Genomic DNA, 27,931 nt, shown 5'->3' with positions numbered 1-27,931 from the left:
GTTCTAAAAAACCAAATAATTCATTCAAACCAATTTATTTTGGAATAATTATTAGTTTGAGTCTTTTACGTTGTAGTAATTACTTTTTATTATTTTTATGAAACACATACATAGGTAAAATGTGAATAAAATACTTGTTTTGGCGTTTAATTTTCCATATTTTAATACATAAATTTATCTGTATATTATATGTACATAGATCTGTCGCTCTGTTCCCAGATACAATAAAATAAATATGTTAATATTCTTATTCTTGATCGATTTACTCTTGCTATACAAGTAAATTACATTTATTAAATACACACGTACATATTGATGTAAAAGTTTATACATAAGTATCAAGATTATAAAAAATATAAATCAACTGCAGTGATTATCGTCTCGTTCAATTTTTTGTAAAAAGTTATTGCAAACAATATTTACGAAATAACATATATAAATAAATACTATTGCATTGATATAAAAAGTGCAATTTATTATTAAATATTCACGTGATTTTTTAGGTCAAGTTTTTTCAATCAAAAATAAAAGTTGAATTTTCATTTATATTATTCAGTCAAAAGTAAAAGTTAAAAGAACGATGTGTAAAATCGCAGAGAATATAAGCAAAAATTTGTCATTTGTTATATGAAGGAAAATATCGAATGTATTTTTTTCTTTCAGCATCACCGTTATGACTAAATGTCAAATGGTTGGAGTACAACTCTGGCACTCCTCAAGTAGCACTAAAGCGCCGTTTTGATATGACTGAGTGTAAAAACATAAAAAATAGTCTTATTCCATTCATTAATGTCTCATTTGCTTTTGCTTGGCTTGCCACTACACTGTTATTTTCTACCGAAAAAATAAAAGCAAAATTTTTATTTTATGTTTGACCAAAATAATTATAAATTATAACTTTTATATCTGAGCGAAAAAATATAAATCAAATTTTAGCTTTTATTTTTAACTGCAAAGATAAATAGTTTTATTTTAATTTTTAATTGGAAAAATTTAATTTGAAAATTAACTCTTATTACTGATTAAAAAAAAATGGTAAGAAAAGCGCAAAAGAATTTAAATCATATCGGATGTGTTTTTAGCTTTATAAGATCTATCGATATCGATAGCTATGGTTCGACTGCTGAGAATGTCAAACTTCTGTTCAGCAAGTCATGAATAAGCTTTTAACGGCAGAACAACGCTTCCAAATCGTGGAAATTTACTTCTTAAGAAATATGTTCGTGAAGTTCATAGAGCGCTGATGGCATTATCGGATTTTATTTTTTTCGTTGCATGGCGAGCGCCGTCGAATTTTTCTTTCCAAAAATTAATTAGCTAAACATCGACGACATTTGGTTCTAGCAAGACAGCTCAACTTGCCATACAGCGCGCAATATTCAAGCCACTACTGAAGCCATACGACCAGATATATTGGAAAAAGTAGTCAAGAATTGGACTGATCGAATGGACTATGTAACTTCATGTAACCACATGAAAATATCTACCAGATAATAATAAAAAAATTCATTCCAAAAATATTTATGTTTTGCTCTATCCACTTAAGTTCTCAAGCTTCTAAAAAAAACATCCAATATAAGATTAAAATTCCTTGGCTAACAAGCACTATATTGCAACATATGTATGTATATAAAATATTTAATACCCAATTTCTCTCCGACTGACTTTTAAATTTAAATTTTGAAAATAATTCCCTGTATTTTTTAGGACAAGATGAGGAAATTTTACTACGATAAAAGAAAAAAATAACTTACGAGTTGGTTTCCAGTGCCAAAAGTGTTGTATTCATTATTATGAAAAAGTGTTCACATTTGCTTCGATGTAAGTGCTTATTTATTAAAAATGTAAGAAACTATGCTATTCAAATATTTTAACTATTCAAGAGGGAAATATGCTAGTGCAAAATGGCAATGTACTAACTTACATAATAAATAACATACATAATACATTTTAATTTAAACATTTAGTAAAATTGTATGAAATTAGCTTTTGCCTTCTTTTGATACCATTTTCATTTTGCCGCCATAGCAATGTTTACCATTCTGCGGACGACATTCACATCAGTGGTAGTATATAGCTCAACGTCTTGCTTACCCATTGTGACATCACAATCCATACACGCCAAACCGCCATTTGTTGATATAGCGCCTGCCGCAGCTTGCGCTGAAGCATGAAATTCTATGCACTTTGTAATCGTTAGCAATTCATCCAAATTGCTTACGCTAATACCCGCACCTGGCATTATAACTATGTCACGATGTTTAGCAATTAACTGTGCCAGATTTTCACTGCCTTCAATAGCAGTGGCACGAAAACCGCTACTGAGTAAACGCTTAAAACCCAATTCCTTAATAGTGGTCACAGTTTCATGCATCAATTGAGGATTACTGAGATCGAATGCTCGATGAAAGGTAAGTGGCATTCCCGCAGCGCGTTCCATAACACGTTGGCATTTTTCTATATCGATGGTACGTTGCTCGGTGAGCGCACCAAAGACAAAGCCATCAGCACCATGCGCGCGAAGTACTTCCAAATCCAAAAGCACCGATTCCATTTCCGCTATTGAATAAACGAAATCATTGCCGCGCCTTGGTCGTAGCATACAATAAATGGGTATGTTAATTAGCTCCTTGAGTGTCTTGAGAGTTCCTGGAGAAGGTGTTAGGCCACCTTCGGTCAGAGCGGAGCACAATTCAATCCGAGCCGCACCACCCTCAGCGGCAGCTAATGCAGAGGCGATCGAATCTACACAAACTTCCAATTTTATATCATTTGAGGACATTGCGACCTTTTTATTTTATGTTTATTATTTTAAAACCGTGTTCTTTCTCCAACGAATATCAACCGTGAAAATGTAAGCAAAACAAATTCATGAATGAAATTTTTGCAGGTTGCCAAGTTGACAGAATTCAATTTATTAAAATTACGATGCCAGAAAATAACAAAATAATCACTGCAATTTTTATTTTTATTTACACAAATAAATGATTAAAAAAAATGTATTTCAAGTTAACAATAATTTTAATTTTCGTTAGTCGGTTATTTGTTTGTAATTCGTTTCGTATAAATTTTTACGATAGCGACGGAGAATTAAATAAAATTATCAGCACCACAGATTCATCTACACATAAAAGTTTTTTTATTTTCTGTATTGACGTCGCTCTATTGTCACATTTGGTAATGAAGGTTAAAGTAGAAAAGCGTCAAGAGAACTTGATCGCTTTGAAAATTAAGATGTCGCCTATGCATTTAAAAAAGTGCAATCAGCATTATATGAAAAGTTACCAGAATTACGAATCAAGCATAGAATAATTCTGTATTAATTTTGATCTCCATAAGTTCATCCCTCGGAAATGCTTATTCAATTAAAATATTAACACTGAAAAGTTAAAATAAGTTTTTAATAAGTTTCATGTAAATAAATTTAGAGGTATGAAAGAGAAATCTTAGTGAATACGTCATGCCCTTGAGGGTAAACTGCTTCAATAACATGGCAGTACTGTTCGAAACAACTCAGCTGATCCGTGCAAGCTGGGTTCTGCGATTATTTTGAATATAATTTTTATGGGATATTAAATGAGTTTTTAAATTAAAAAATGCGTTTATCAAGTACGTTAAGTGCAATACCCGTCAGGAAGCCAGTATACCCAAAACGAACTGTAAGTACATCTGCACATATGTAAATTGTTGCTATCAACGCACCACTACAGCAATAAAATGGTCCCGATTCCTCTGGGCACTGTCTAATTGGGAATCATATTTCAAATTATACGAATTTCCAGTGAAATATGCTATTACAAAACGTTATCAAATAATTTATTAATGTTCCATTGCTTTGCAGAGCAAAATAAAATCTTTGGCTATTGTGACCACTGGCGCGGTTATCTTTCATGCCGGCTTTTGCATTTACAAGGGCAACGAGAAATTCTATAAAAATACATTAATGCCCTTGACGCGTTACTTACCGGCAGAGATGAGTCACAATTTGGCAGTGCTAGCTTGTAAGTATAAGGTGTTCCCGCAACCACCACAACCGGACTCACAAAATTTGGTACGTAAGCACCGAGCATATAATTTGAAGTCTTTTAAAAACAAATTTATCTTCCAGTCTGTTGGATTCTTTAACAAACAAATAACGAACCCTATTGGAATTGCTGCTGGATTCGATAAGCAAGGTGAAGCTGTCGAAGGTTTATCAAAACTGGGATTTGGTTTTGTTGAAATTGGCTCAGTAACGCCTGAACCTCAGCCCGGTAATCCGACTCCCCGCGTTTTTCGCTTACTTAATGATAAGGCTATTATAAATCGCTATGGGTTTAACAGTGAAGGCCATCGGGTGGTTTTTGAGCGTTTGAATGAGCTGAAAAATGTTCGCGGTTTTGATGGTGTGCTGGGTGTAAATCTAGGAAAAAATAAAACCTCAGGTTCCCCAATAGCAGATTATGTAAATGGCGTGAAGATGTTTGGACCCATTGCCGACTATTTGGTGGTTAATGTGAGCAGCCCAAACACACCGGGACTACGAGATTTACAAGGCAAGAAAGAGCTCGAAGAATTATTGACGCAAATTGTTGAAACACGCAATTCTTTACCGGTTAACAATAAAGTACCTATACTATTGAAAATTTCTCCGGACATTACCAAACAAGATATAAAAGACATTGTTGGAGTTATAAATAAGAAAAAGTGCGGGGTTGAAGGCTTGATAGTGTCCAATACTACAATAGCACGCGATAGTTTAAACGAAGTTGAACTGGCTAATGAAGCTGGAGGACTGAGTGGTGCTCCCCTACGTTCTAAGTCCACACAACTAATTGCCGACATTTATGCACAAATCGGCGGTAAGATTCCCATTGTGGGTGTTGGCGGCATTTCATCGGGGCAAGATGCCCTAGAAAAGTTGGAAGCTGGTGCCTCGTATTTACAGTTATACACTGCCTTTATATATGAAGGACCACCGGTGGTGACGCGTATTAAAAAGGAGCTATCACAACTGTTAGAAGAGCGAGGCTATCAAAACGTACAGGATGCTGTAGGGAAAAACTATAAGAACTATTTGAGTAAATAATAAATAATGTAATTTCAAATACATACATATATAGTGTAGTGAAGTAGAAAATTGTGAATTTTATAGTTTAACTAAATGCTTTTAATAAATGATTTTTGAATACAAATATCTTATTGGACATTGTTCAATTACAAATTAATTATATTTGCTGAGCACTTATATATTTCGTAGATTATGCTGCAATCGCGTTATGAGTTGGCTGGCTGGACGTTGAGTACACGTCCTTCGATGAAATGGGTATTTTTATTAGAGGCACTATTGAAACCATCGCGGCTGCTAAAGGACACAAATCCATAGCCTTTAGAGAAGCCAAGCTGCTTATCAAATACAACAGCGGCGTTTGCAACATGACCAAAATTTGAAAAGTAGGACTGCAGCTCTTTTTGGCCAATTGTCCAAGGCAGATTACCAACAAATAGTTTGTATGAATTACGTACTGCTCCAGACATTGTAAGTTTGTTTCTGCTTAAAGAAAAATAATTGCTTAAAAATAAACCACTCTCAGCGCTCTTTTGTTATTTCAATCAAGTGTATGGTATGTCCGCCCATTAATTCCACCAGATCAATACCAGAGCTTTTGCCAACGTTGTCAAGAGTTATCGGCACAGCATGCAATTTCCACTTCTTTAGCAATGCTTCAATAGACCAATCTGCACTGCGCTCTTGATACGTACAAAGAAATTTTGCACCCGTATTACGTTCCAGTAGAAATGAAATGCTTACTAGTATATCTTCGAATACGCTTGGGTCGTAAAAGCAATCAGCACCAATTATCAAATCAAGTGGTCCTATATTGAAAACGCTATTCAATAGTAGGCCCCAACTGAGGCCAATTACTTCTATGTCCTTCCCTGGGACGAGATTATTAGTCAAACAAGACTTTCGTATGTGTGCTAATGATTTGGGTAGTATGCAATTGTCGCTAAGTATAACTCGTGCACCACACTTTGCAGCCAAAATGCCAGGAAGCGCTGTGCCCGCACCCAATTCAAGTACACGTTTGCCGACAAGATTCCGCCGCCTCTCCCATAAAAACCAAGCCAACACGGGGGCACAAGGCCAAGTGTAGAAAGAGTAACCGCTTTGTAGAAGCTTTGCAAATAAAAACATATATTCCCATTAAAGCATTGCGGCATGGTTAGATAATACAGATGTAAAACAGCTGTTAATTATTTAATAATAACAATGTTTGCTACATGTATACCTCAGGTATTTTAATCTCCAATTTTTCTAAAGGTTCCGCTGTTGCACCTGATTCAGAAACATTTGCGCTTTGATTGGTAAAAATAAACTTTCTTATATGCTCCGCAATATCTCCACTGCTTCCACTGCATGCACTGTCGATTTGCGTATTGGCCGAACTTGTTGTTGCTGTCACTGTTGTTGTCGAATCTGTTGTTTGTTCATTATCAGTTCCTTCATTCTGTGTATAACCGCTAGTCATTTTTGGAAAAACTCAAAATTAAACAATGCTATGTATTAACGTAAAATGAAAATTTCTTATGTTTCGACAGAAATTAAAACCCAACGGGATTAAAACTAGCGGGGCTTTAAAACTTCAAGCCGATATCATAGATAATCCGATAGCGAAACTGAAATTTCCCAATTGGTACAAACAAGTAGTAAAAACAATTGGCAGCACTTTTCAGGGAAATAACGGAGAGAAATATTTACAGAAGAACCTTCTTTTGCGATAATTGTGTAAATTGTAACATTTTTAGAGGCTTGTTGGCAAACGTAAAGTATTTTTTTTTTTATAAATTTGATTGTTTATTGCAACGAAAATGAATGAAATAGAAGAATTCTTCAATTTCACGAAAGACTTCAAACGTGAGCCTGCACTTCGTGGTTACATTTCAGGAGACCTCGCCGCAACTGCGGGAAAATTTGATAATGGAAAACCCATTAAACGCGAATATTTTGGAGATCAGTATTCAAAGCCTGTTGCTGAAAAGGAACGGAGGAGAATGCTGGATGCAAGTTTATAGCAATTAAAAGAGTCTATTAAAAATTGGGCAAATAATGCTATCTGTTTTCTCTCTTTATTATAATAGGAAGATGTTTCGATGGAAGAAATTCATTCTTCACGGCAAGGTGCGACTTCGTCTACTTGTATGGATGAACTTGAAGATTTGAGTGAAGAAGAAGATGCTAAGCCAAAAATACTCCGAATCGACGATGGTGTATACTCCAAATATAATTTCAATCTGAAGCGCGATGAATCGTTGCCTATACATGACAACAAAGATCAAATATTAAATGCCATACGTAAGAATCCTGTTGTAGTGCTTGAGGGGGATACTGGCTGTGGCAAAACAACGCAGGTAAGTTAGAAAATTAAGCTACTAGAAATGGTTTGAAGATTACACAAGTGTAAAAAGCTATGGAACTTCTAAAAATTGTATGTTGTAATGTTTTCTAAAACAAAAGAAATGGGGCTACCCATTTAATTTAATTTTTTAAATTTACTTTGTGGATTTATTTGTTTATATAAATAGTACATAGTAAGACTAAGGTCTTTTAATAGTATTTCAACAATATTATATATAACTAGAATATTTTTAACAAACAAGTTTCTTAATCTAAATTTTACACCAGTTCATTTATAAATTAATCCAATATATTTAACTTGACTATAATAATAAGAAGAAAAGAAGCAGTAGGAAAAGAAAAGAAGGATTTAGAAAAGAAAAAAACAAAAGTAGTAATTAGAGAATGTAGAGAGAAATTTAATGCCCTAATTCATCATAAGGAATATATAACTTGAAAACTGTGGGCTTGCATAGCTTAAATGGTGTATTTGGACAGGGTCGCCCTTCCAGCTTTCCAACGGTATCCCTTTTATTCCCCAAAATCGGTTATCCTTACTTTAAAGCCAACTCTAGCTTTCCAACGCTTTATTCCCCCTCATTTTAAAGCCAACCCCAGAGTTTTAACCCGGGTTACTTGAATGTATCGTTTTTATTGGCGAGATACATATATAAAACCCATATTTGTTTTAATATAACCCAGTAACTTTAATCCAAATACATATATTTCAGATAATATAATTATTTCAGATAATATAATAATTAATAATTTATTTAATTTTCTACATCTTATCTTCTAAAGTCTTTGTTAAATCTTATTTTTACTGTTATTATTATACATATAAATTTCTCCGGAAATTTTACAGATTTTACAAGCTATTAATTTGGTGAAATCAATTAGCAGTTGAGTTAATTGTTTTTTTTGGGGGGGATCGTTATAAACTCTTCGGTTAATTCTGCTTCTAATAAATCATTTAATTGTTGTTCAATCGCTTTTTGCTCTTTTCCATGAGGATTTTCCAGCAAAGCTTCAGTTTGCTTTTTATTTTCGTGTGAATCTGTTAATTTTACATTTATTACCTCTAATGCGTTATCTTCAATTACATCGGTTTCACCTGATTCCATTGTTTCCTGCTCTTCTAAGCTGTCTGTAGATTCTTGCTCTTCCAAATCTTCCAACAAATCCGCAGGTAACTCATCAGTGAATACCGTACGAGCTGACATTCGCCTCAATGTTTTATATTTATTTGACTTCTCCTCGTTAACTACTCCGTCGTCATTTTCGTTTGCATCATGAGTGTTACTAAAACCTTTGCGCTTCAAATTCCTCCTTTTATTTTCTATTTGCATTAATTTTTGTTTTTTTACTCCACCCTCCCTATCGTCAATTATAGACTGTATATTTTGAAAGCACTGTTCAATGCTCTTGAAAATCGTAGTGCATGGCAGTGATTGTTTATGCATGCCATTTGTGTTAGTTTTAATCAACATTTCTTTCATCTCATTATAACCATCTTCAAGTACTGATAATGCCGGTAGTATACGCCGAGTAGCAGGGAAGTCTTGTAATTGCTGTCCAAGTTCCTTGCCGCTATTTTTGGACCAAAATTCTGTGTTTTCTTTGTCAGTAAGTTTATCAAAGTCCACCAAATCTTCCAAGCCGACGCAATAGTTTAGGGCGGTAAATCGGAATGCACCCGCTTCTAATAAACGCCAAAATACGTAACGAGCTGCATCCATATCTGCTGTCATGGGCAATGAATCTACGAAGTTTTTTAACGCTCGCCAAGTTTCGAGGTTTACTTCAATTTTGATAAAATGCTCCGTAGGCTGCTTGAAGTAAATGGCATATAGTAGATATAAGCAACCGATTTTTCGTCGCATCTTTTCTTCCGTAAAGTGTTGTGCTGTCGTATTTTTTGTGTTATCCTCTGCTGGGACATTTTTGTGATTGTCATATTCCTGATGATAGCACAAGTCACGCTTTGCACAGTGTATGATAGTCGTAGTCGTTTGCATTATTTCTATATATGAAGTTTGCGCAGAGTAAATGTGTTGGAATTGCAGCGCCTTCCATTGTTTACAAAATGAAGGGAAATCGTTATTGCCGGCGTGAACAAACATATCTATTAGTTTCCTGCAGTCTTCGAAGACGGCCGATTCCATGGTTAATTCGCTGTTTGCAGGCGCAACAAAAAGTCTAGGAAGTGTATTAAAAACAAAGCCGTTTGTGTGTGCATAAAATGTCACAACCTCGGACAGTGTGGCCCATCGAACCACTTTATTGTTATTTTGGTAATGCGGGGAAATTTTAGATGTTTACGTGGAAAATTACAATATTTAGAGTTAGGGTGGTTTTTTATTATTTTATTATATTATGATTATTATTTTATTATTATTACTATTATGTTATTATTATTACTATTATGTTATTATTATTACTATTATGTTATTATTATTATTTTTTAGTATTTACAATACTTTACATTACATTTTATTGCTTAAATACTTTTTTTTATATTCTTTACATTCACGTTTTTTGCTTCCATCGGTAATGTATTATACAATTTCAAACCTAATTCTAAAATTTCTATTATTTCTTTATTCCTATTTTTGCACTTTCGCGTATTCAATCCTATCCGTTAAAAATAATGGTGCATTTTTATCTTTGATTTTGTGTAGCCATAAGTGTGTTTAGTTCAAATCGTTCTTTGATGTTAAGCCACCTTAAAGTCTCGAACATAACCTTAATTGATGTGTATCTACTACATTTCAATATGTGTCGCATGCCCTTTTCATTAAATTTAAGCTGGATCATCTTTGAGATATATGCATGTATTATTTTATCAAGTAATTAAATCAGAAGCACGATATTCTTTGTATTTTTCAATATAATCCTCAATAATGTTCTGGAAATAAATAACAAACCATCATCAAAGCAAATTCTTACGCCTTAGAAATACTCAGCTTGCTTTGACAATCTGAAAACGAAAAGCGAAAACAAAATACATGTGAGATTTGTTTTTGCACCTTGCTCTTAAGCTCTTATAAAATGTTTACATATAACTAGATTATCCTCTTTTGAGCTTAACTCCCAATCCCTAAATAAAAAGCGAGATTACCCATACAAAATTTTCCTCTTGAAATTCGAGATTATAAAATAATCTAAGATTATAAATATACTTTCTGCTGTGCAACCCTGTGTTATCGATAATTATAGTTACTAAGGAGAAACGTAGAAGTAAAAACTAAATAAAATGATTACCGGCAAAGAAAAGAGGTGTGTATACATAATTCTAATAAAATTTTTGTTAGATATTATTAATTAAGCATTCAGATAACAGAAAAAAGCCTGTGACCATAGACGTTTTAACCTGTTATTGCTTATTATAAAATGTAATACGAGTAATTGACGCGTACACTCTTTTTGAGTGTTTGGCCGAGCTTCTCCTTCTATTTGTGGTGTGCGTCTTGATGTTGTTCCACAAATGGGGGGACCTACAGTTTCAAGCCGATTCCGAACGGCAGATATTTTTTATGAAGAGCTTTTTCATGGCACAAATACACTCGGAGGTTAAAACAAAACAGTTAAGTCCTGCCCAAGCCACATTAAACAGGTAGTCGCAGTAGAACAAAAACAAGAGCAATGCATTTTGTTTCTTCAGCAGCAACATGTATGGGGAATGTTTATGCTCCTACAACAACAACAACAACATCAAAGTTCAAGTGCATTGAAACCTACCGAATTATATGCAACGTAGGATTCAAGGGAAATTTTGTTCACTTGATCACTACTGGTTGGTGAGCCGAAATCACTTTATGTTAAACAACAACAATTATTACACTGTACAAAATAATATTGGAAGTCTCGTCGTATTATCTGTAGTTTAGTTTCAGTAACGATTGAAGGTGTCGAAAAACAAGAAAATTCGATCCATTACTTACCACTAAGGCCAAAGTGAAAAGTCAGAGCAGGTGTGCTGTTTATAGACCCAATACAATATTGAATGCAACAGCAAGTCTTGAGAGCACTTATTATCTCATTGTTCAGAAATTGAAGATTAGTCAGAAAACTGGTATGAAAGGTTCCACGCCCCTTTTTCCAATACCTAAAGCTTTTCGCCTTATCTAACAGTATGCAATTTTAGTACCTTATCATAAGCGCTTCCAGAGAAAAATTATATATATGACGGTTTCAGTTAGTATGGGAGGTTTTACGCCCCTCTTCCAATACCTACCACTTTTTACTATATACTATTTTTGAGATGTTGTTGTAGCAGTATAAACATTCCCCATTCTTACATACGGGGAATGCTGCTGGAGTGGCAATCCTTGGCCGGATATAAATCCGGGTCGTTTCGGTAACATAGAACCGACTGCCGTGGAAACGACTATTTTTGAGATCGTGGCGGCCGCCGTAGCCGAATGAGTTGGTGCGTAATTACCATTCGGAATTCACAGAGAGAACGTAGGTTCGAAGCTCGGTGAAACACCAAAATTAAGAAAAACATTTTTCTAATAGCGGTCGCCCCTCGGCAGACAATGGCAAACTTACAACCGAGTGTATTTCTGCCATGAAAAAGCTCCTCATAAAAATATCTGCCGTTCGGAGTCGGCTTGGAACTGTAGGTCCCTCCATTTGTGGAACAACATCAAGACGCACACCACAAATAGTAGGAGGAGCTCGGCCAAACACCCAAAAAGGGTGTACGCGTCAATTATATATATATATATATATATATTTGAGATCGTGCCAAGTTTCAGTTCCCTAGCTTAATTGGTTTTAGAGATATATTGGTTATCACATTTTGGTCCGTATGTCAAATGCCAGGCCCTCTATATTAATGTCCTCGAGATTAAACCTACTAAAGGAAGTTATTTACTTCAAATCGATGTAGGTTTCAAAAAAGGGGTTTAAATATTTTGGTGCGGTGCATTTATAACACATGGGCTGAAAAGTCTCGGGCCGAACAAAGAAAACCGTTTTTTTTGTGCTCAAAATTAGCTTTATTCATCAACGTAATTTCCATCCAGAACAATGCAATCTTTCCAGCGCCGCTCTAAAATTTCAATACCACGTTTCCACGACAGTCAGTTCTACGTTACCGAAACGACCTGGATTTATATCCGGCCAAAGACTGCCACTCCAGCAGCATTCCCCGTATGTAAGCTCCCCATGTTTATGCTGCTACAACAACAACATTTCAATACAACTTTTGTAGAAAGATTTATCTGCGAACAGCCAGTAGTCGCTGGGAGCCAAATCTGGCAAATACGGTGGATGTGGCAGCATTTCGAAGTTCAATTCATGTAGTTTTGCCATTGTTTTGATTGACTTGTGACACAGTGCCTTGTCTAGAAAGTGTGCAAACGCGGCACCCACTATGAACAGAGCTTCGCTTTAACGGCATTTTTAAAACACGAAATTCTTTTTGATCCATTGTTTTGAAAATAAAAGTAGCGTCACTTATTTCAACTCACGAAATGATAAATAGAATATCATGAAATATTTAACAGCTGTCTTTTTAAGGTTAGTACAGACTGAGGTGAATGCAATAAAACTAGCGTCATCTATGGTATGCATTAGGCACGGGACTTTTTAGCACAAGTGTTATAATGATGTTAACTTCATTGTCGAAATAAAGCGATACATTTTTGAGAATTTCTTATTTCACAAAACATAGTTTGCATGTGATTAGCGAGTTGCGCCTTAGTGTGCGCTAACAGATTCCCGAGCTATAAAATTAAATTAAAAATCTTTAACAAAACATTTCTCCCGCTCTTTTGTTGTTGTTGTAGCAGTATACTTAACCCTGTCAGTGTAGTGTAAATAACCGGTCTTCTTCCTCTAGTTTATTGAACGGTAGGTCCAGGAAACCTGCTGTTTCGACAGGTTACGTCCAGAGGGAGACGGGTGTTATGTGAGTAAGTTTGATGGGGCATGTGGAAAGGTTAAAGTCGTGTCGGTGTGCCTTAACATGCTGGACATATATTGGATATGTCGCGGTCGATTCTGGATAAGTAGGAGTTTAACCTGCTTCAGTATCCAGAACGTAATTGCGCCAAGGTTACGCGGGACTATCGGGGTAGCTAGAGCTCTTCGACTGTTATGGGTGGTGGTTGGGCATCGATAACGGCATTCGGAGGTCGGGAGATTAAGAAGGTTGTAAGTGTCTCCCGTTCCTGGAGTTTATAGTCTGTCTGTACACTGTCCGGTCCAGTAATTGTCGATCTGTTTTGGCCTGTATCTCGTCATCTTGTAATTGAAGAGGTGCTCCCGCAGGCCTCTCTATCTTCGGTCTGCCAATTTCTTTAAGTTAATTTTAGATTTAAATGAAGTATTAGTTTTGAGCTGTGGGAATCATTCTTCCATATTTTATAGCGCTTATTTTTCCACATAATATAGTAAATTTCGATAATAATCTAATTTGCAGGTGCCTCAATATATACTTGACGAGGCCTATGAGAATCGAGACTACTGCAAAATTGTCTGCACACAACCACGCCGTATTGCGGCAATATCAATTGCTAAACGTGTCTGCCAAGAAAGAAAATGGGAAGAAGGTTCTGTGGTCGGTTTTCAGGTAAGCTGGTGGTAATCAATTCACTTAACAATTTCTAATTGCTTTCTTTATTTTATAGGTTGGCCTGCATGCCAATATTAGCGAAGATACACGCTTGATATACTGCACGACTGGTGTGCTGCTACAGAAACTGATTAAAGAAAAATCACTCAAACAATTCACACATATAATTCTTGATGAGGTGCACGAACGTGATCAGGAAATGGATTTCCTACTTATAGTCATAAGAAAGTTGCTAACTACAAATTCACGTGATGTAAAAATCGTACTTATGTCAGCCACCATTAATGCAGGAGAGGTAGAAGTGTTGAGAGTATTTTTGTGTTTATTTAAGAATTAAATGTACGATTTTATTCTAGTTCTCCGACTACTTTACTATACGTCGCAAACCAGCGCCAGTGCTGCGTGTGGACTCGCGTCGACTTTTTCAAGTACGCGAATTCTACTTATCCGATCTGGGGCGTATAAATAGTGCAGTAAGTTCCAAGTATTTTGTTTACATTGTAAATTGATAAATTGATTTTCTATGTTTTATTATTTTGTAGAACATCGACGTGGACATTTCTGATCCTGGCATCTCTAAAGAAATGTTTAATATCGCACTTAAATTGATTATTGTTATAGACAATATAGAAAAACAGGAAGCTGCTGTGGCAATAGATAATGGCCCTTTACAACAAACTTCGATACTCATCTTTTTGCCGGGTATCAACGAAATTGAACAAATGTCCAGCAAGTTAAGATTACTAAGCGAATCTGATGAGTACGAATGAATGAATTCATTTTTATTAAGCTGAAATAATTGAATTAAATCGCAATTTATTCGTTACAGCAACAATGTAAAACTCTATCCCATACGTTTACATTCTTTAATCTCGCCGGATGAACAGAACAAAGTATTTAACAACCCACCTGGGGGATTTCGAAAAGTAATATTATCTACAAATATTGCAGAGAGTTCTATCACCGTGCCCGATGTTAAATATGGTTGGTGAAAGAAATAAAAGTTAGTTTTCATTGAAAATTGAAAAAATTGAAATTTGTACTTTCTATTTACAGTCATTGATTTTTGTTTGACGAAATCGCTAATTACTGATACTGCAACAAATTTCTCTTCACTGCAATTGCATTGGGCGTCGCGCGCAAATTGCCGTCAACGTGCCGGCCGAGCAGGTCGTGTCATGAATGGCCGCGTCTATCGTATGGTCTCAAAGAATTTTTATGATGTATGCTAAGAAAACACTCGGTCAACTAATTTCTTTTTAAGAACTATTCGATAATTTCAGCATTACATGGAAGAGTTTAGCACCGCGGAAATGCTGCGTTGCCCGCTGGAGAATGCTGTGCTGAAAGCCAAACTGCTCGATATGGGTCCACCGCCTGATATACTCGGCTTGGCAATGACACCGCCAAATCTTTCCGATATACACAACACCATATTGACGCTGAAGGAGGTGGGCGCACTCTTCACAACTGTCAATGGCGTTTACTCAATACAAGATGGTGATTTGACCTTTATGGGGCGTGTGATGGCCGGCATGCCATTGGATATACGTTTAACACGTCTCATATTGCTGGGCTATATCTTTAGTGCTCTGGATGAGACGATTATAATGGGTAGATTTCTAATTGTAATATTTCGCACTTTCTTCTTTGCTAATGTATGCTGATAATTTTTTGTTTAGCTGCCGGCTTAAGCGTGCGTTCAATTTTCAAGTCGAGCGTCGATCGTCGTGGTCAGGGTGAAGCAGATGCATATATACAAAAACTTGTTTGGGCAGATGGTTCTGGTTCTGATTTATTTGCTATTTTGAGTGCTTATCGCGTAGGTTTAGAACACTGTAATATTTCATATACCAACTCTAACCTCTTGATTGTTTTAGGTTTGGAGTTCAATGCGCGAACAACAAAACATCCACGAGGAAGGGCCCGAATACAATTGGGCCAAACGTTTCTTCATTAATTTACGTTCAATGAAGGAGATGCATTTGTTGGTTACAGAGTTGCGTAGCCGTCTAAAATCATATGGCATACGTGAACAACAGGCTTATCAACGCGTTTGTTGGATTGATCGGGAGATGACAATTATATTGAAAATAATCATAGCTGGCGCATTTTATCCCAATTATTTCACACGTTCCAATTTGAATGACACGGAACGTGAACGTGGCATTTATCACACACTTTGTGGCAATGATCCTTGCAACACAGTCTATTTTACTGGTTTCAATACACGTCACATTGGTCAGCTGTATGCGGGCTCAATTAAAGATCTGTTTCGTGCTGTGCGCATACATCCTAAAAATATCGAGGTACGTTTTCAACCGGGCGCCGAGCGTGTGTTTGTCACATTCAAAAATGATCGGGATGACGATTCTGAAGGTGGAGCCTATAGGCTGGTTGTGCCAGGACGTGTATGTCCTGAGGTATACAAGGCCGTGCGCATGCGTATGCTTGGCATGCGCACCACCATGCGTGTTATGGAGTAGGTGTTTGCCATTTAATGGAACTTTTTTGATAGAATTTTGTATAATCTATTTCTTTTAAGCCCACGCAACGAGGTGAAATATGCGGAGGAGCGCCATATTGGCAGGATGGTTGAAGGCATTTGGCAGCCGACTAAGAAACAAATAAAAAATCCCGAGTTAATTGTATTGCCATCGGTTTTCCAGAAAATGATACGTGGCTACATTACACATGTGAGAAGCTCTTGCTTATTGTTATGCATTTTATATACAAAAAAAATATATATTTCCTTTCAGATTGAAAGTTGCAGGAAATTTTATTTCCAACCGCTATCTGAAATGGAGCGCCTACGCGAAATTAATGCCTTGTTACATAACCCTGAAGACCTGGAGCGTGGTCGTTTCAGAAACCCTGCGGCCATATCTAAAGGCATGATGGTGGCGGCACCGTTTGAAAATAAATATCATCGCGCTACAGTCTTGAAAGTGTTGACTGCGGCTCGGCAGCATTGTCAGTTTAAGGTATTTGATATTATACATTTTTAATGTTTGACTTCTCCATTCAAAATCAAGATTTTTGTAGAAACATTTAATATTAAATTTAATGGTTTTTGGTACAAATATTGCGTTAAATTTAGCAATTTTATGCTAAAAAAGTCCAAAGTGTTGGGCTGATTTGAATTTTGTAATGTTTGTAAATGATTTTCCTACTGATGGAAGCTAGTCTTCAAAGAAAATCCGTTGTTTTTTTTTCATAAAATTCATATATCCTTGTTTTTATCCAAACAATTAACTTCTTAGGTATTCTTCGTCGACTATGGCAACACTGATGTTATAGATTTCGAACAATTGCGTCGTTTGCCCTATCGCTGTGAGTCCCTCGTTGACATACCGCCACGTATGTTTGAGTGCCGCTTAGTTATGGTGGAGCCATCATCGGTGAAGTCGCCAAGCGGAAAATGGCCCGAGGAGGCTATGGAATTTATGCAGCAGACAGCCGATGCTGGTGTAGTCGAAATAGAAGTTTACTCCGTGGTTGCCGGTGTTTCGAATGTCATTATAAAAACCGCCACAGGCACGCTGAATGACATACTGGTGGAGAAGGGACTTGCCCACAAGTCAGATGAGAATTACATGTCCAAGGTTCACTATTATTTGTGATATCCATTTTGTGAAATATTTTAATTTTCATATTTTATACCCGCTAATTTACAGGCCGATCATGATTTTCGTTTGCGTAAACAATCAGTTGCTACACGTTTCCTAGATGAAGACCATTCCAAACAAAATGAAGAGTATATGCGTTCAATACAACAAGAAACCGACTTGGAAGTCGATCCACCACCACGCGAGTATTGCACCAAAGCTATTAACTTGCGCGGTCCATTTAGTGCGCTAGAAACAAAGATTTGTTCAGCTGTCCGCATAGGTACCTGGAAGAGTGTGAATGTCGAACGCGACTCTGTGAATTCGGTGTTGATCGATACAGATCCGCAAGATGTGCATGAGCGTCTCATTGTCGCGGCCAGTATAACGGAAGCTCAAAGTGCGGAAACGCTTACTGCTCGCTCTACTACGCTAATGCCAAATATACACGGTTTTGGTGCGTTAATGACGCTGCTCTTCTGTCCTACTATGCAGATAAAACGGAATAGTAATAAGACCAAATATGTTACGGTACTTGCGGGATTGGGTTACAACGAAGAAACATATAAACCACTCTATGAGGAACATGATATCGTGTTAAATTTGGATGCAGAAATTTTGAAGGATGATATAGAATTGGTGAGATGTTAAAAATTTATAAAAATAGAAATTCTAAAATGTACCTAAAAAAATTTTAAAATTATACAAATGGAATTGCCTTTTTTACTTAGATCAATCAACTACGATATTGCATGGACACAATGTTGTATACCGATCCAGGTTGTGAGACTTTACCGATATTGCCAAATACGCGCGCAGATTTGTCAGCCAAAATTAAAAACTTAATTATAAGGTAAGCAATTTAAATTGTGTTATTTTTTATTTTTTTATACTTTTTTATTTTTTGTTTTGTATTTATCTAAATATATTTGTTTTTAATATATTCGAGTTATTATATTTGTTTTAAATTTATTTAATTATATTTGAATTGTTAGGTTGGGGAATAAGTTCGTAGCGTTTTACCGAAGACTTTTATTCAAACAAAAAACAATAATTATATCAGTAAGTTCATCAATCATATATCCGCCGTTGCTGTTTTAAACATCTTCCCAACTCTCGACCAAAGAATTTTATGCGCCAGTTTCTAAGGACCTCTTTGTTATCGAAGGTAACGCCCTTCATACGGTTTGACAGGGAGCGGAAAAGATGGTAATCGGTCGGTGCAAGGTCCGGAGAATACGGCGGATGCTGAAGGACCTCTCATTCGAGCTCTTGGAATGCGGCTTTGACGACTTGTGCAAGATGGGGCCTGGCGTTATCGTGAAGTAGTATGGTTTAACCATGTCGGTCAGGTCTTTTCAGTCGAATAGCTTTATTCACGCGGTGTATCTGGGCACTGTAGAGCTCCTTGTCGATCGTGGTATTCTTTTCGAGCATTCCTCCAGTGCACCATGCCCTCCCAGTCCCACCAAAGGCATATCATAATCTTCTTTGGATGAAGATCCGGCTTGATTCTCGGCTTTGGCGTATCTCCTGGAACCACCCACTCCTTTCTCCCGTTACGATTCGGTACAAAAAGTGCTGTTTATGACCGCGTGTTGCTTGATGGCGGGCGAGATGCTGAGCGCAATTTGAAGGTTGTTGTTGTTGTTGTAGCAGCATAAACATTCCCCATATTTACATACGGGGAATGCTGCTGGAGTGACAGTCCTTGGCCGGATATAAATCCGGGTCGTTTCGGTAACGTAGAACCGATTGTCGTGGAAACGCAATTTGAAGGTGACTTTCTTTGCTTTTTTCGTTGAGCTCGTGAGGCACCGAGGCTCCCAATTTTTCGATAAATCCCATTGAACGTAGGTGATTGAGAACCGTTTTATGATCACGGTTTATTTTCTCCCAATTAACAACTGGTTTGGTGCCTGTAATCCTTCAAAATTGACTTGAGACGTTCTTTATCGTCCGCTGCGGGACGTGTCATCGACATCAAAGTCGTCATTTTTGAACTTTGCATATCACTTTCGTGCTGTAGACTCGCCTATAACACCTTCTCCACACAGGTGTCGCAGGTGTCGAAAATGTTGATTTTTGCCTCCTGGATACCCCATTTCTAAGCCTCAAAACTAATAAAAAATTAAATAACTGAGAAATACATTTAACATAGTTTTGTAAAGCAGAAAGAGTTCTATCGAATAAATACTTACCTATGCCAAGCAAACCAAATGCCAGACAATATATGAAACCGCTATGAACTTATTCCCCAATCCAATAATATATTTTTTTACGTGGTTTAGTTGTATTTATCTTTGTATATTTGAATAATTAGTTTTTTTTCTATTAGCTGTTGCCCCTCGGCAGGCAATGACAAACCTCCAAGTGTATTTCTGCCATGAAAAAGCTCCTTATAAAAACCATTTGCCGTTCGGAGTCGGCTTAAAACTGTTGGTCCCTCCATTTGTGTGAGTAAATCAAGACGCACACCACAAATAGGAGGAGGAGCTCGGCCAAATATCTAACAGAAGTGAACGCGCCAATTATTTATTTATATTTGAATTACGTAATATTCTCTTTTTGTTGGTTTGCTTAAAAAACCGAAAGTTGTTTCTCATACACCAGACTTGGTTACGACGGCCATGAACGTGAAAATGACTTACCATTTATCATTTATCTTTGATCATTTATCATTTATCATTTATCATTTATCATTTATCATTTATCATTTATCATTTATCACTTATCACTTATCACTTACCACTTATCACTTATCACTTATCATTTATCTCTTATCATTTATCGTTCTTCATTTCACTTCTCAATTTATTTTAATTTTTATAACCGTAAACTTGTGTCTAGGGGTATCAAAATTTATTTTACTGTTCTTTAATTTGCTTTCCCTTTTTATATATCATGTTTTTTCTACTTTTATCTATTTTAATTTAATAATTTTCTGTGTTTCATTTTCCAACAGACTCTTAAATAAAAATCGCAAATATATCGAGACCCACGTAGATAGCCTCGACAATGTCTGGCAACGTTACGATCCGGAAGAAGTGATCGAGACAGAACCCATCTATGGTAAACGTTCAATATTTCCTTTACACGCTGCACTCAAGTTGTACGATGAGAAATTCGATCGCATACACGCTTTGGGTGTACACTGTCAGGAGCTGCATCGTTTGCGTCAATTGTAAGTAAATTTATAATACAATAACCTTAATTGCATTAAATTTTATTAATTTTTAATTTTGTTGCAATTTTTAGTGATGGCTCCATTCAACCGATCACTTGTCAGCTATGTAATCAATCACTGGAGAATATCGTACAACTACGCATACATTTGCTCTCACAGTTGCATCGTGATCGCGAATATCAGATACGTTTCAAAATGCCACGTTAAATGGCATAGCTTTTAATTAAGAATTTGCAAAGAATTTATGTAATTTGCAATTACTGTAACTTTTATCGAAATGTTTTCGTTTATGATCTTTAAAAATTGAATTGTATGTTTTAGTTTCTTTTTCTATGAAGAAAATATCCGCAAATTTTCTAGATGCACGACCTTTCTTTATGTAAATTAAATGGACAAAGAATTCACAAATTTTCTAGATTTATGAAACTTTTTTACGTAAATTAAATGGAGAAAAAATTCACAAATTTTCAAGATTTATGACACTTTTTTTATGTAAATTGTACACCCCTCGAATTAATTGAAAAGGCTTTTATGTTTTTATGTTTCATTAAATAACACAGAATTGTCATTAGATCTCAGTTGATTTTATTGTATCTCCTCATTAATTTGTGTTTCAATTTTTACGCTATGAATAAAAGTGCAATTCTACAATCATATATGCATATGCAGTTATACGTAGGATAGTGGATAGTGCAGCTGCATCCGCCTGCTTGCTATCCGCGCTTCCGAACTTGTAACTTCTTAATTCTGCATGCAGAGCGTGTAATTTTGCATTGTATTTAATGGTTTGCTGCAGAGACCACACATTTTGCTCTTGTAGAGGCCGTAAATTTCGAAATTCAGCACATTGGATAAGTCGAATTGTATGTTCGAGTGCATTTGCGCATTATCAACGATTAAAATATTATGTTCGGTTAATTCCACGCTGCAATATTTCATATAAGTAAAAATAGTTAAAATATCGAATCAATCATTTGTGTAAATGTTGGTTGTTATACTCACTGGAAATCGTAGTCGGTCTCATTCTCTGGATACCGATACGGATTTTCACGCAAATTTATCAATGCCTCATTACTATTGACAGTTATATATATGGGCGCATCGTCCTGCAGCTTAGTGTGATTGTCCACCGGCCTAAAGGTAAAGTAATTCTGTCCAATATAAACACGCAAACCATAATTTGCGCTCAAACCACTTTCGGGCGAGGGCAACAAGAATATGGCCATCTCTGGTAACGCTGAACAATCGGCTGCCAATAGGGTTTGACAGTGATTCGCCACCGTCACTTTCGTGTATTCGCTCAAATTGATTAGGTAATCATCGAAGGTATTAATCATGCCATTTATTACCGAGCAGGAACCTGCAAAAATTAAAAATTTAAAATTTTCATTTACTTAGTTTCATTTAACGAGACCGCTTATGTGAGCTCTCTCTCTTAACTCACGTTTAAGACCCGAATCATAGGATATCTCGTGGGAAGCATCGTACTTTGAGTCCAATTTTTGTAGGAAGGGTATATGATAGATGCGCCAATTGACGCCATTCATTTCCACTGTCAACCAGAAATAATCGTTTGGTGCATGCAGTGAAAATTTGATCTCTTCATCCAGATTAAGGCTTTCCACTTTCTTCTCTGACAAGGCAGAAACAAAATGATCGAGTCGCGTGGACCACAAGTCAAACCAGGCCGGCATCTGTGTTGGAGGGAAAGTCGTGAAGTTATTGTGATCAATAGAAAAACTTAGATAAGTGAAACTCTAAGGTGTTATTGTTCTCATACGCGTAGTAGCAAATAAGTAAGTTTTATTAAGACCCGGGCAAGTTGGCGTAATTGTTAAGTTTTGCCTTGTCCTGAGAACGGACTTATTTAGAATCAAAAGGAAAGGCACGGTGATTTTATACTGTTTATACTAGACAGGGCTAGTTTACTGGGGCGGCAGCCCTTGGTCGGGAAAAACCCGAGTCATTCCGGTAACGTAGAACCGGCTGCCATGGGAACTAAACGCGCTGATGCTGAAGTACCTGGGACTTTTGGGAGTAGGATTTCTCACAAGGGTCTTCAATCTGTCCCTGGCCACTCTCTTCATTCCTGACAAGTGGAAAGCAGGGAGAGTGGTCCCACTACTGAAACCTGGGAAACCCGGCAACCAAGGGGAATCTTATCGACTGATAGCTTTCCTTTCCCCAGTAGTGAAGACACTCGAAGCCCTCCTACTCCCACTCTTCACGAAACACCTGGCCCCAGCCCCACATCCGCACGGCTTCCGACGAATGCATAGCACCACCCCCGCACTCACCGCCATAAACGCCCAGATAAATCGCGGGCTTAACCAAAACCGGCACTGCGAGAGGACTGTCCTAGTAGCGTGGGACCTGAAGAAGGCTTTCGATACAGTCAGCCATTCCACACTACTAGATGATATTTATCAGTCGACACTCCCGCCAGGGCTGAAGAGGTGGTCCGCAAACTATCTGAGCGGTCGTCACTCGTCAGTGACTTTTCGAGATCAAACATCAAAGCAGAGGAAGATAAAGCAAGGTGTACCGCAGGGTGGTGTCCTTCCTCCCTTGCTGTTCAACTTCTATGTCTCGAAGCTCTCCCAACCACCAGCGGGAACTGTCCCTTAAGGTAAAAGTCGATGACACACCAATACCGACAGTAAACAACCCCAAAATTTTGGGTGTAACCTTTGACAGTTTGCTCTCCTTCTCAGCGCACACAACCGCAATTGCCACCAAAGTCCAAAACCGCAACAAGGTCCTCAAATCGCTTGCCGGCAGCACTTGGAGCAAAGACAAAGAACTGTAACTATCGACATTTAAGGCAATTGGTCGGCCGGTTCTAAACTATGCAGCGCCTGTCTGGTCGCCTGGAACTAGTGACACGCAGTGGACAAAGCTTCAGACGTGCCAAAATACTGCCATTCGGACAACGACCGGTTGCCTCCTGATGTCCCCGGTTCAACACCTACACAACGAGGCACAAATGCTCCCAGTAATGGAGCATAACAAACTGCTCAGCAAGCAGTTCCTGCTGGGATGTTACCGCAGGTTTCACCCCTGCAGACACCTGATTGAGCCTGAGCCGCCTCCCAGGCACGTCTCTTAGACTACGCTAACGAAATTCAGGACAAAACTGACCGCAATTTACTGGACCTGACAGTATTTAGACAGTTAATAATCGACATTCACCGGGAGACCGTCACCACCTTCTTAAGCTCCCGTCCTGTGAATGCCGTAATCGGAGTCCAACCACCACCTACAGCAGATGAAGAGCTCCAGCTTCCTCGTGAGACACGTGTAACACTGGCACAATTACGTTCTGGATACTGTAGCAGGTTAAACTCCTACATATCCAGAATCCACCCCGACATACCAAACATATGTCCGGCATGTGAAGGCACCCCGCACGACACTAACCACCTTTTCACATGCCCCCTAAAACCGACTCATCTAACACCCCTCTCCCTCTGGACCCATCCCGTCGAAACAGCATGTTTCCTGGGCCTACCCCTAGATGAGCTAGACGAAGATGACAGGTGATATATCCGACACTGGCAGGGCTACTATTACTGTTAACAAACAAGCAAACAAGTATGGTGGTTATGGTGGGAGCACCTCCTCCCATTTTTGGTGTGCGTCTTGTTGTTGTCCCACAGACGGAGGGACTTACAGTTTTAAGTTGACTCCGTACGGCAAATGGTTTCTATGAGGAGCTTTTTCATGGCAGAAATACACCCGGAGGCTTGCCATTGATGATTTTGATTTTATTTTATTTTTGTAGCCTAAAATGTGAAACCCTGTCTGAATCGTAAAACTTTTAATTATTGATATCGATGTGATTAGTAAAGGCGTTGCAGCTAAGAGAAGGTCTTTAGATGAGTTGATTTAAGCGCTAAGACTATGTCGTCGTAAAGCTCATACAACTCATCGCTGCAGCGCCTGCGATACTGGCCGTCACCAACGTGCAAAGGTCTAAAATCTTCCGCGAATCTTTTTCTCAAACACTTCAAGTACCGCCTTATCAGATATTGTCATCATCCAGACTTCTCCGTCATACGTTAGGACTGCCATGATGAGAACCTTACGGGATGTTAATTTTGTTCGTCGAGAGAGGACTTTACTACTTAATTGCCTGCTTAGTCCAAAGTAGCACTTAACATCATTAAATATATCCTCAGCGTATTTTCTGCATAATGGGTCCGCCTGAGCCAATTCTGAGAGTTTAATTCGCTACATTCTGGATCTGCTGCGGCTTTTGCAGTAGTAACGTCATATACTCGCATATTCTCTTAAATGTTTGGGGAATGCTGCTGGAGTGGCAGTCCTGGGTTGGATATAAGTTCGGGTCGTTCCAATAAAGTAGAATCGACTGTCGTGGGCACGTACGGCAGCAGCAGCCACTTGCAGACTTGGAATATACATAAATGCTAAGCTATGCAGATATTGAAGGTATCCCATTTACCGTCATCTTGACGCTCATCTCGGCCCGACGCTTGTCTGGAGGACTTTGTTATGATTTTGTTGACTTGCTTTGGATTTCATAATATTTGTAATGAGAGAAAGATGGAAAGAGAGATGGAGAGTATCATTACCCTATTTCCTACTCCGTTCAAACGATGTTAATCTTAGCTCCTAAATAAACGAATTCCTCTACTACTTCGAAAATATAATTGTCTACACCTTGAGCACCAGCCATCAGGGCAAGGCGCCATAATTGTGTAGACATCAGTATATGACACCAGGGACGGATTTTTACAGATTTTGGGTTTTGATATTAAATTCTTCTGATTTGCGGAGGAAGCGAAACGTTATCTCACATAACCGGCTATTCTGTAATTAGGATCACAATTTATTTGGATGTTTATGGTGATGTGCTCGTAAAGTTAATAAAAGCCCTCTTAATCAGCTATTGGGTTAATTCGGTTTGAAAGCAGGGGGACTATCATATTTCTTCATCAGTAAAAAATATATGGATTTGGTAAGTTGGTGGAGTTCCATTAGTGAAAGTGGCATACTTTCCACATTTCAGGGATAACATCGTGGATGTTCAAAATCTGGCAAAGGTTTTGATAGTTGGTCTTACTTAATCACGACTTGATAAATTGAATGGTGTTGTGTCAGATTGGCTTCAGTTTTGAAGGTAAAGGTATTGGAAAAATTTGATTGGGAGCTAAATGCTAATGCAATCCAGCATAGACATCAGCGTATAAAGATCCAGTCGCTCCGTTGGCTTGGCCATGTCTTCAGAATGAATAGAAACGCTCTCAAAGTATTCGATGCGGTGGCAGCTGGTGGTAGCAGAGGAAGAGGAAGGTCTCCTCGTAGTTGAACAGATCAGGTGGAGAAGACTTGGTTCCACTTCGTGTGTCCAACTGGTGCCGGTTAGCACAAGAAAGAAAGAAATGACTGGCGCGCTTTGTTAAGCACTGACAAAATCGCGTAAACGGTTATCGCGCCAATCAAGAAGAAGAAGAAGATTCAATATATGTAGATGATTTACGGAAATATCTGAAGTTATATTAAAAAAATCGTCTTTTATAAATTTTTTTATTTTTTTACTTAAAAAAATGTTGAAATTTAAGTATATTTAGTTAAAAAAATTAATATGAAATTCTATTTCAGAATCTACGATGGAAGATTGTTTCTAAATGAGCTCTTAGCGCTCCAAAGGAAATGTTTAAGTACCGTTATATCGAAAACTATAGCCAATCTGTTAAACTGTGGCACATCATTGAATTTATAAGGCACCAATTAAGTGCATAGGAGGCCGCCGTAGCCGAATGGGTTGCGTAGGTGCGTAAGTTTGAGTCTCCGAGCATGAAAAACCAAACTTATACAATAGAAAAAGTGTTTTAATACCTATCCGCCCACGACAGGTAATGGCAATCCGAGTATATTTCTGCAAAAGCTCTTCATAAGAAATATCTGCCATTCGGAGTCGGCTTAAAATTGTAGGTCCCACCATTTGTGGAACAACATCACGACGCACGTCTCCTCGAATAGGAGCTCGGCTAAACACCCAAAAGGGGATAGACGCGGGGGCAAACGATGTAAAAAATTGGGAATTCGTAACTGCGATGCAAAAGGTCAACATCGACCGCTTTGAAGGAGCATTCTGAAGGAAGCTTTGACGCACCCCGCGTTGTAGGGCTATAAATGATGATGATGAATTAAGCACAGTACCAGAACCAAGTGGATTTAGACGTGTACTTCCTGTTCGTTGATTTCAAGCAAACATTTGAGAGTATTCTCCGAGACAAAGTCGCAGAAGCGCTTGCTGACTTAGGTGTCAGCGGAAAACTCATTCAGTCGGTAATGGTAACTCTGACTAACACTACTGGAAAAGTAGTTGTGCAACAAACAGTGTCAAAGACCTTTGAAATTCTGTCTTTACTCTCCTTCAGCACTGTGCGATAAGAAATGAAGTCAAGTTGGAAACCTTCTTAGTCGCTCAGGCATAACAATCTCGTATGTGGATAACATCGCAATAGTGGCAAGAAACAAAAGGTATCGATTTGAATCCTTTTCCAACATTGAAAAACGTCTTATAGCAGTAGGCCTTAGAATAAATGAAGGAAAAACTAAATATCTGAAGATATCGCGCAGCGAAGAGAGACGAAATCATGAAAACGTCGAAATCGGGAGGGAGTTCAACACTTCAAATATTTGGTAGTGTTAATAAAAAGTGACAACAATAGGCACGACGCAATACAAGACAAAATATTGGCAGCAAACAAAGTACATTACGCCCCCACAAAATTGCTGAAGTGTAAGCTGCTAACACGTGAATGTAAAATCCTCCTCCACCAATCAATAATACTGCCGGCCCTGTCGTACGAGTCTGGACAATGACAAGCAAAGGCTTCGATGGTTAGGACACACATGGAGGACAGCCTCCCTCAAAAGTCCTTTTTAGCAACAAACTCCCTAACAACCCTGCCCCGAGTGCATCCAAGGTTAACTTGGCTGGAGCAAGTCATAGGCGACCTGAAAAAGCTATGAGTTAGGAGCTGGAAGTCTATTGCTATGAACCGGGCAGATTAGAAGAGAATTGTGGACGAAACTAAAGCTCACCCTGAGCTGTAATCACTACTTTATGATGATGATGATGATGAGGACCAGGCCCAAAAAGTACCAAAACTTTAGCCAAAAAAATTGAAAGTCTGAGC

The 27,931-nt window shown here is 37.8% G+C and overlaps 7 protein-coding genes across 7 annotated transcripts in view; 2 read left to right on the top strand and 5 right to left on the bottom strand.

Annotated features, from left to right (window-relative positions):
• Positions 1-151: 151 nt before the first annotated feature.
• LOC128871565 (copper homeostasis protein cutC homolog) lies at positions 152-2,879 on the bottom strand. The gene has a single exon (XM_054113414.1). The coding sequence runs from the start codon at positions 2,780-2,782 to the stop codon at positions 2,012-2,014; it is 771 nt and encodes a 256-aa protein (XP_053969389.1). The 5' UTR covers positions 2,783-2,879; the 3' UTR covers positions 152-2,011.
• A 604-nt stretch (positions 2,880-3,483) lies between these two features.
• Positions 3,484-5,176, top strand: LOC128871562 (dihydroorotate dehydrogenase (quinone), mitochondrial). Its single transcript, XM_054113412.1, has 3 exons — positions 3,484-3,659; positions 3,842-4,051; positions 4,109-5,176. The coding sequence occupies exons 1-3, from the start codon at positions 3,597-3,599 to the stop codon at positions 5,066-5,068; spliced, it is 1,233 nt and encodes a 410-aa protein (XP_053969387.1). The 5' UTR covers positions 3,484-3,596; the 3' UTR covers positions 5,069-5,176.
• On the bottom strand, positions 5,127-5,517 carry LOC128871567 (SRA stem-loop-interacting RNA-binding protein, mitochondrial). Its single transcript, XM_054113417.1, has one exon. It carries the CDS (start codon positions 5,515-5,517, stop codon positions 5,257-5,259), a length of 261 nt encoding a protein of 86 aa, XP_053969392.1. The 3' UTR covers positions 5,127-5,256.
• Positions 5,460-6,651, bottom strand: LOC128871564 (histone-arginine methyltransferase METTL23). The gene is made up of 2 exons (XM_054113413.1): positions 6,273-6,651; positions 5,460-6,160 (listed from the first exon to the last, which is right to left on the bottom strand). The coding sequence occupies exons 1-2, from the start codon at positions 6,510-6,512 to the stop codon at positions 5,570-5,572; spliced, it is 831 nt and encodes a 276-aa protein (XP_053969388.1). The 5' UTR covers positions 6,513-6,651; the 3' UTR covers positions 5,460-5,569.
• Positions 6,652-6,709: 58 nt separating this feature from the next.
• On the top strand, positions 6,710-21,415 carry LOC128871559 (probable ATP-dependent RNA helicase spindle-E). Its single transcript, XM_054113409.1, has 18 exons — positions 6,710-7,044; positions 7,123-7,392; positions 13,812-13,961; positions 14,020-14,259; positions 14,321-14,437; positions 14,507-14,724; positions 14,794-14,948; positions 15,021-15,187; positions 15,248-15,578; positions 15,647-15,786; positions 15,845-16,446; positions 16,510-16,660; positions 16,724-16,948; positions 17,228-17,569; positions 17,642-18,211; positions 18,304-18,425; positions 20,538-20,756; positions 20,831-21,415. Exons 1-18 carry the CDS (start codon positions 6,853-6,855, stop codon positions 20,964-20,966), a joined length of 4,347 nt encoding a protein of 1,448 aa, XP_053969384.1. The 5' UTR covers positions 6,710-6,852; the 3' UTR covers positions 20,967-21,415.
• Positions 7,658-9,625, bottom strand: LOC128871561 (snRNA-activating protein complex subunit 1). The gene is made up of 2 exons (XM_054113411.1): positions 8,493-9,625; positions 7,658-8,435 (listed from the first exon to the last, which is right to left on the bottom strand). The coding sequence occupies exons 1-2, from the start codon at positions 9,541-9,543 to the stop codon at positions 8,287-8,289; spliced, it is 1,200 nt and encodes a 399-aa protein (XP_053969386.1). The 5' UTR covers positions 9,544-9,625; the 3' UTR covers positions 7,658-8,286.
• The window catches only part of LOC128871558 (uncharacterized), a 40,917-nt gene continuing 34,307 nt past the window's right edge, over positions 21,322-27,931 (bottom strand). Inside the window, exons 17-19 of the mRNA XM_054113408.1 lie at positions 22,204-22,453; positions 21,762-22,119; positions 21,322-21,684 (exon numbers count right to left, since the gene is read on the bottom strand). Of these exons, the coding sequence (XP_053969383.1) occupies positions 21,501-21,684; positions 21,762-22,119; positions 22,204-22,453 (792 nt within the window). The 3' untranslated portion in view covers positions 21,322-21,500. The remainder of the gene's footprint in view (positions 21,685-21,761; positions 22,120-22,203; positions 22,454-27,931) is intronic.

This window comes from Anastrepha ludens, chromosome 2 (genome assembly GCF_028408465.1).
Source record: "Anastrepha ludens isolate Willacy chromosome 2, idAnaLude1.1, whole genome shotgun sequence".
In the NCBI taxonomy this organism is placed as follows: domain Eukaryota; kingdom Metazoa; phylum Arthropoda; class Insecta; order Diptera; family Tephritidae; genus Anastrepha; species Anastrepha ludens.
Note: the sequence above shows the minus strand (reverse complement) of the source record. Positions and strands in the feature narration are given on the sequence as shown.

What these genes read in the sequence shown, in the direction of transcription:
- LOC128871561 (XM_054113411.1), bottom strand. Translation starts at nt 9,543, where the DNA reads ATGGAATCGGCCGTCTTCGAAGACTGCAGGAAACTAATAGATATGTTT. An exon ending in GCAGGAAACAATGGAATCAG is followed by an intron (nt 8,436 to 8,492) that starts GTGAAACCGATG and finishes TAAAATTAACAG; the next exon opens with ATTCACACGAAAATAAAAAG.
- LOC128871565 (XM_054113414.1), bottom strand. Translation starts at nt 2,782, where the DNA reads ATGTCCTCAAATGATATAAAATTGGAAGTTTGTGTAGATTCGATCGCC.
- LOC128871564 (XM_054113413.1), bottom strand. Translation starts at nt 6,512, where the DNA reads ATGACTAGCGGTTATACACAGAATGAAGGAACTGATAATGAACAAACA. An exon ending in TGGAGATTAAAATACCTGAG is followed by an intron (nt 6,161 to 6,272) that starts GTATACATGTAG and finishes TTATTTGCAAAG; the next exon opens with CTTCTACAAAGCGGTTACTC.
- LOC128871559 (XM_054113409.1), top strand. Translation starts at nt 6,853, where the DNA reads ATGAATGAAATAGAAGAATTCTTCAATTTCACGAAAGACTTCAAACGT. An exon ending in TGGGGCGTATAAATAGTGCA is followed by an intron (nt 14,438 to 14,506) that starts GTAAGTTCCAAG and finishes ATTATTTTGTAG; the next exon opens with AACATCGACGTGGACATTTC. An exon ending in ATGAGAATTACATGTCCAAG is followed by an intron (nt 17,570 to 17,641) that starts GTTCACTATTAT and finishes GCTAATTTACAG; the next exon opens with GCCGATCATGATTTTCGTTT.
- LOC128871562 (XM_054113412.1), top strand. Translation starts at nt 3,597, where the DNA reads ATGCGTTTATCAAGTACGTTAAGTGCAATACCCGTCAGGAAGCCAGTA. An exon ending in CAGTATACCCAAAACGAACT is followed by an intron (nt 3,660 to 3,841) that starts GTAAGTACATCT and finishes ATTGCTTTGCAG; the next exon opens with AGCAAAATAAAATCTTTGGC. An exon ending in AACCGGACTCACAAAATTTG is followed by an intron (nt 4,052 to 4,108) that starts GTACGTAAGCAC and finishes TTTATCTTCCAG; the next exon opens with TCTGTTGGATTCTTTAACAA.
- LOC128871567 (XM_054113417.1), bottom strand. Translation starts at nt 5,517, where the DNA reads ATGTCTGGAGCAGTACGTAATTCATACAAACTATTTGTTGGTAATCTG.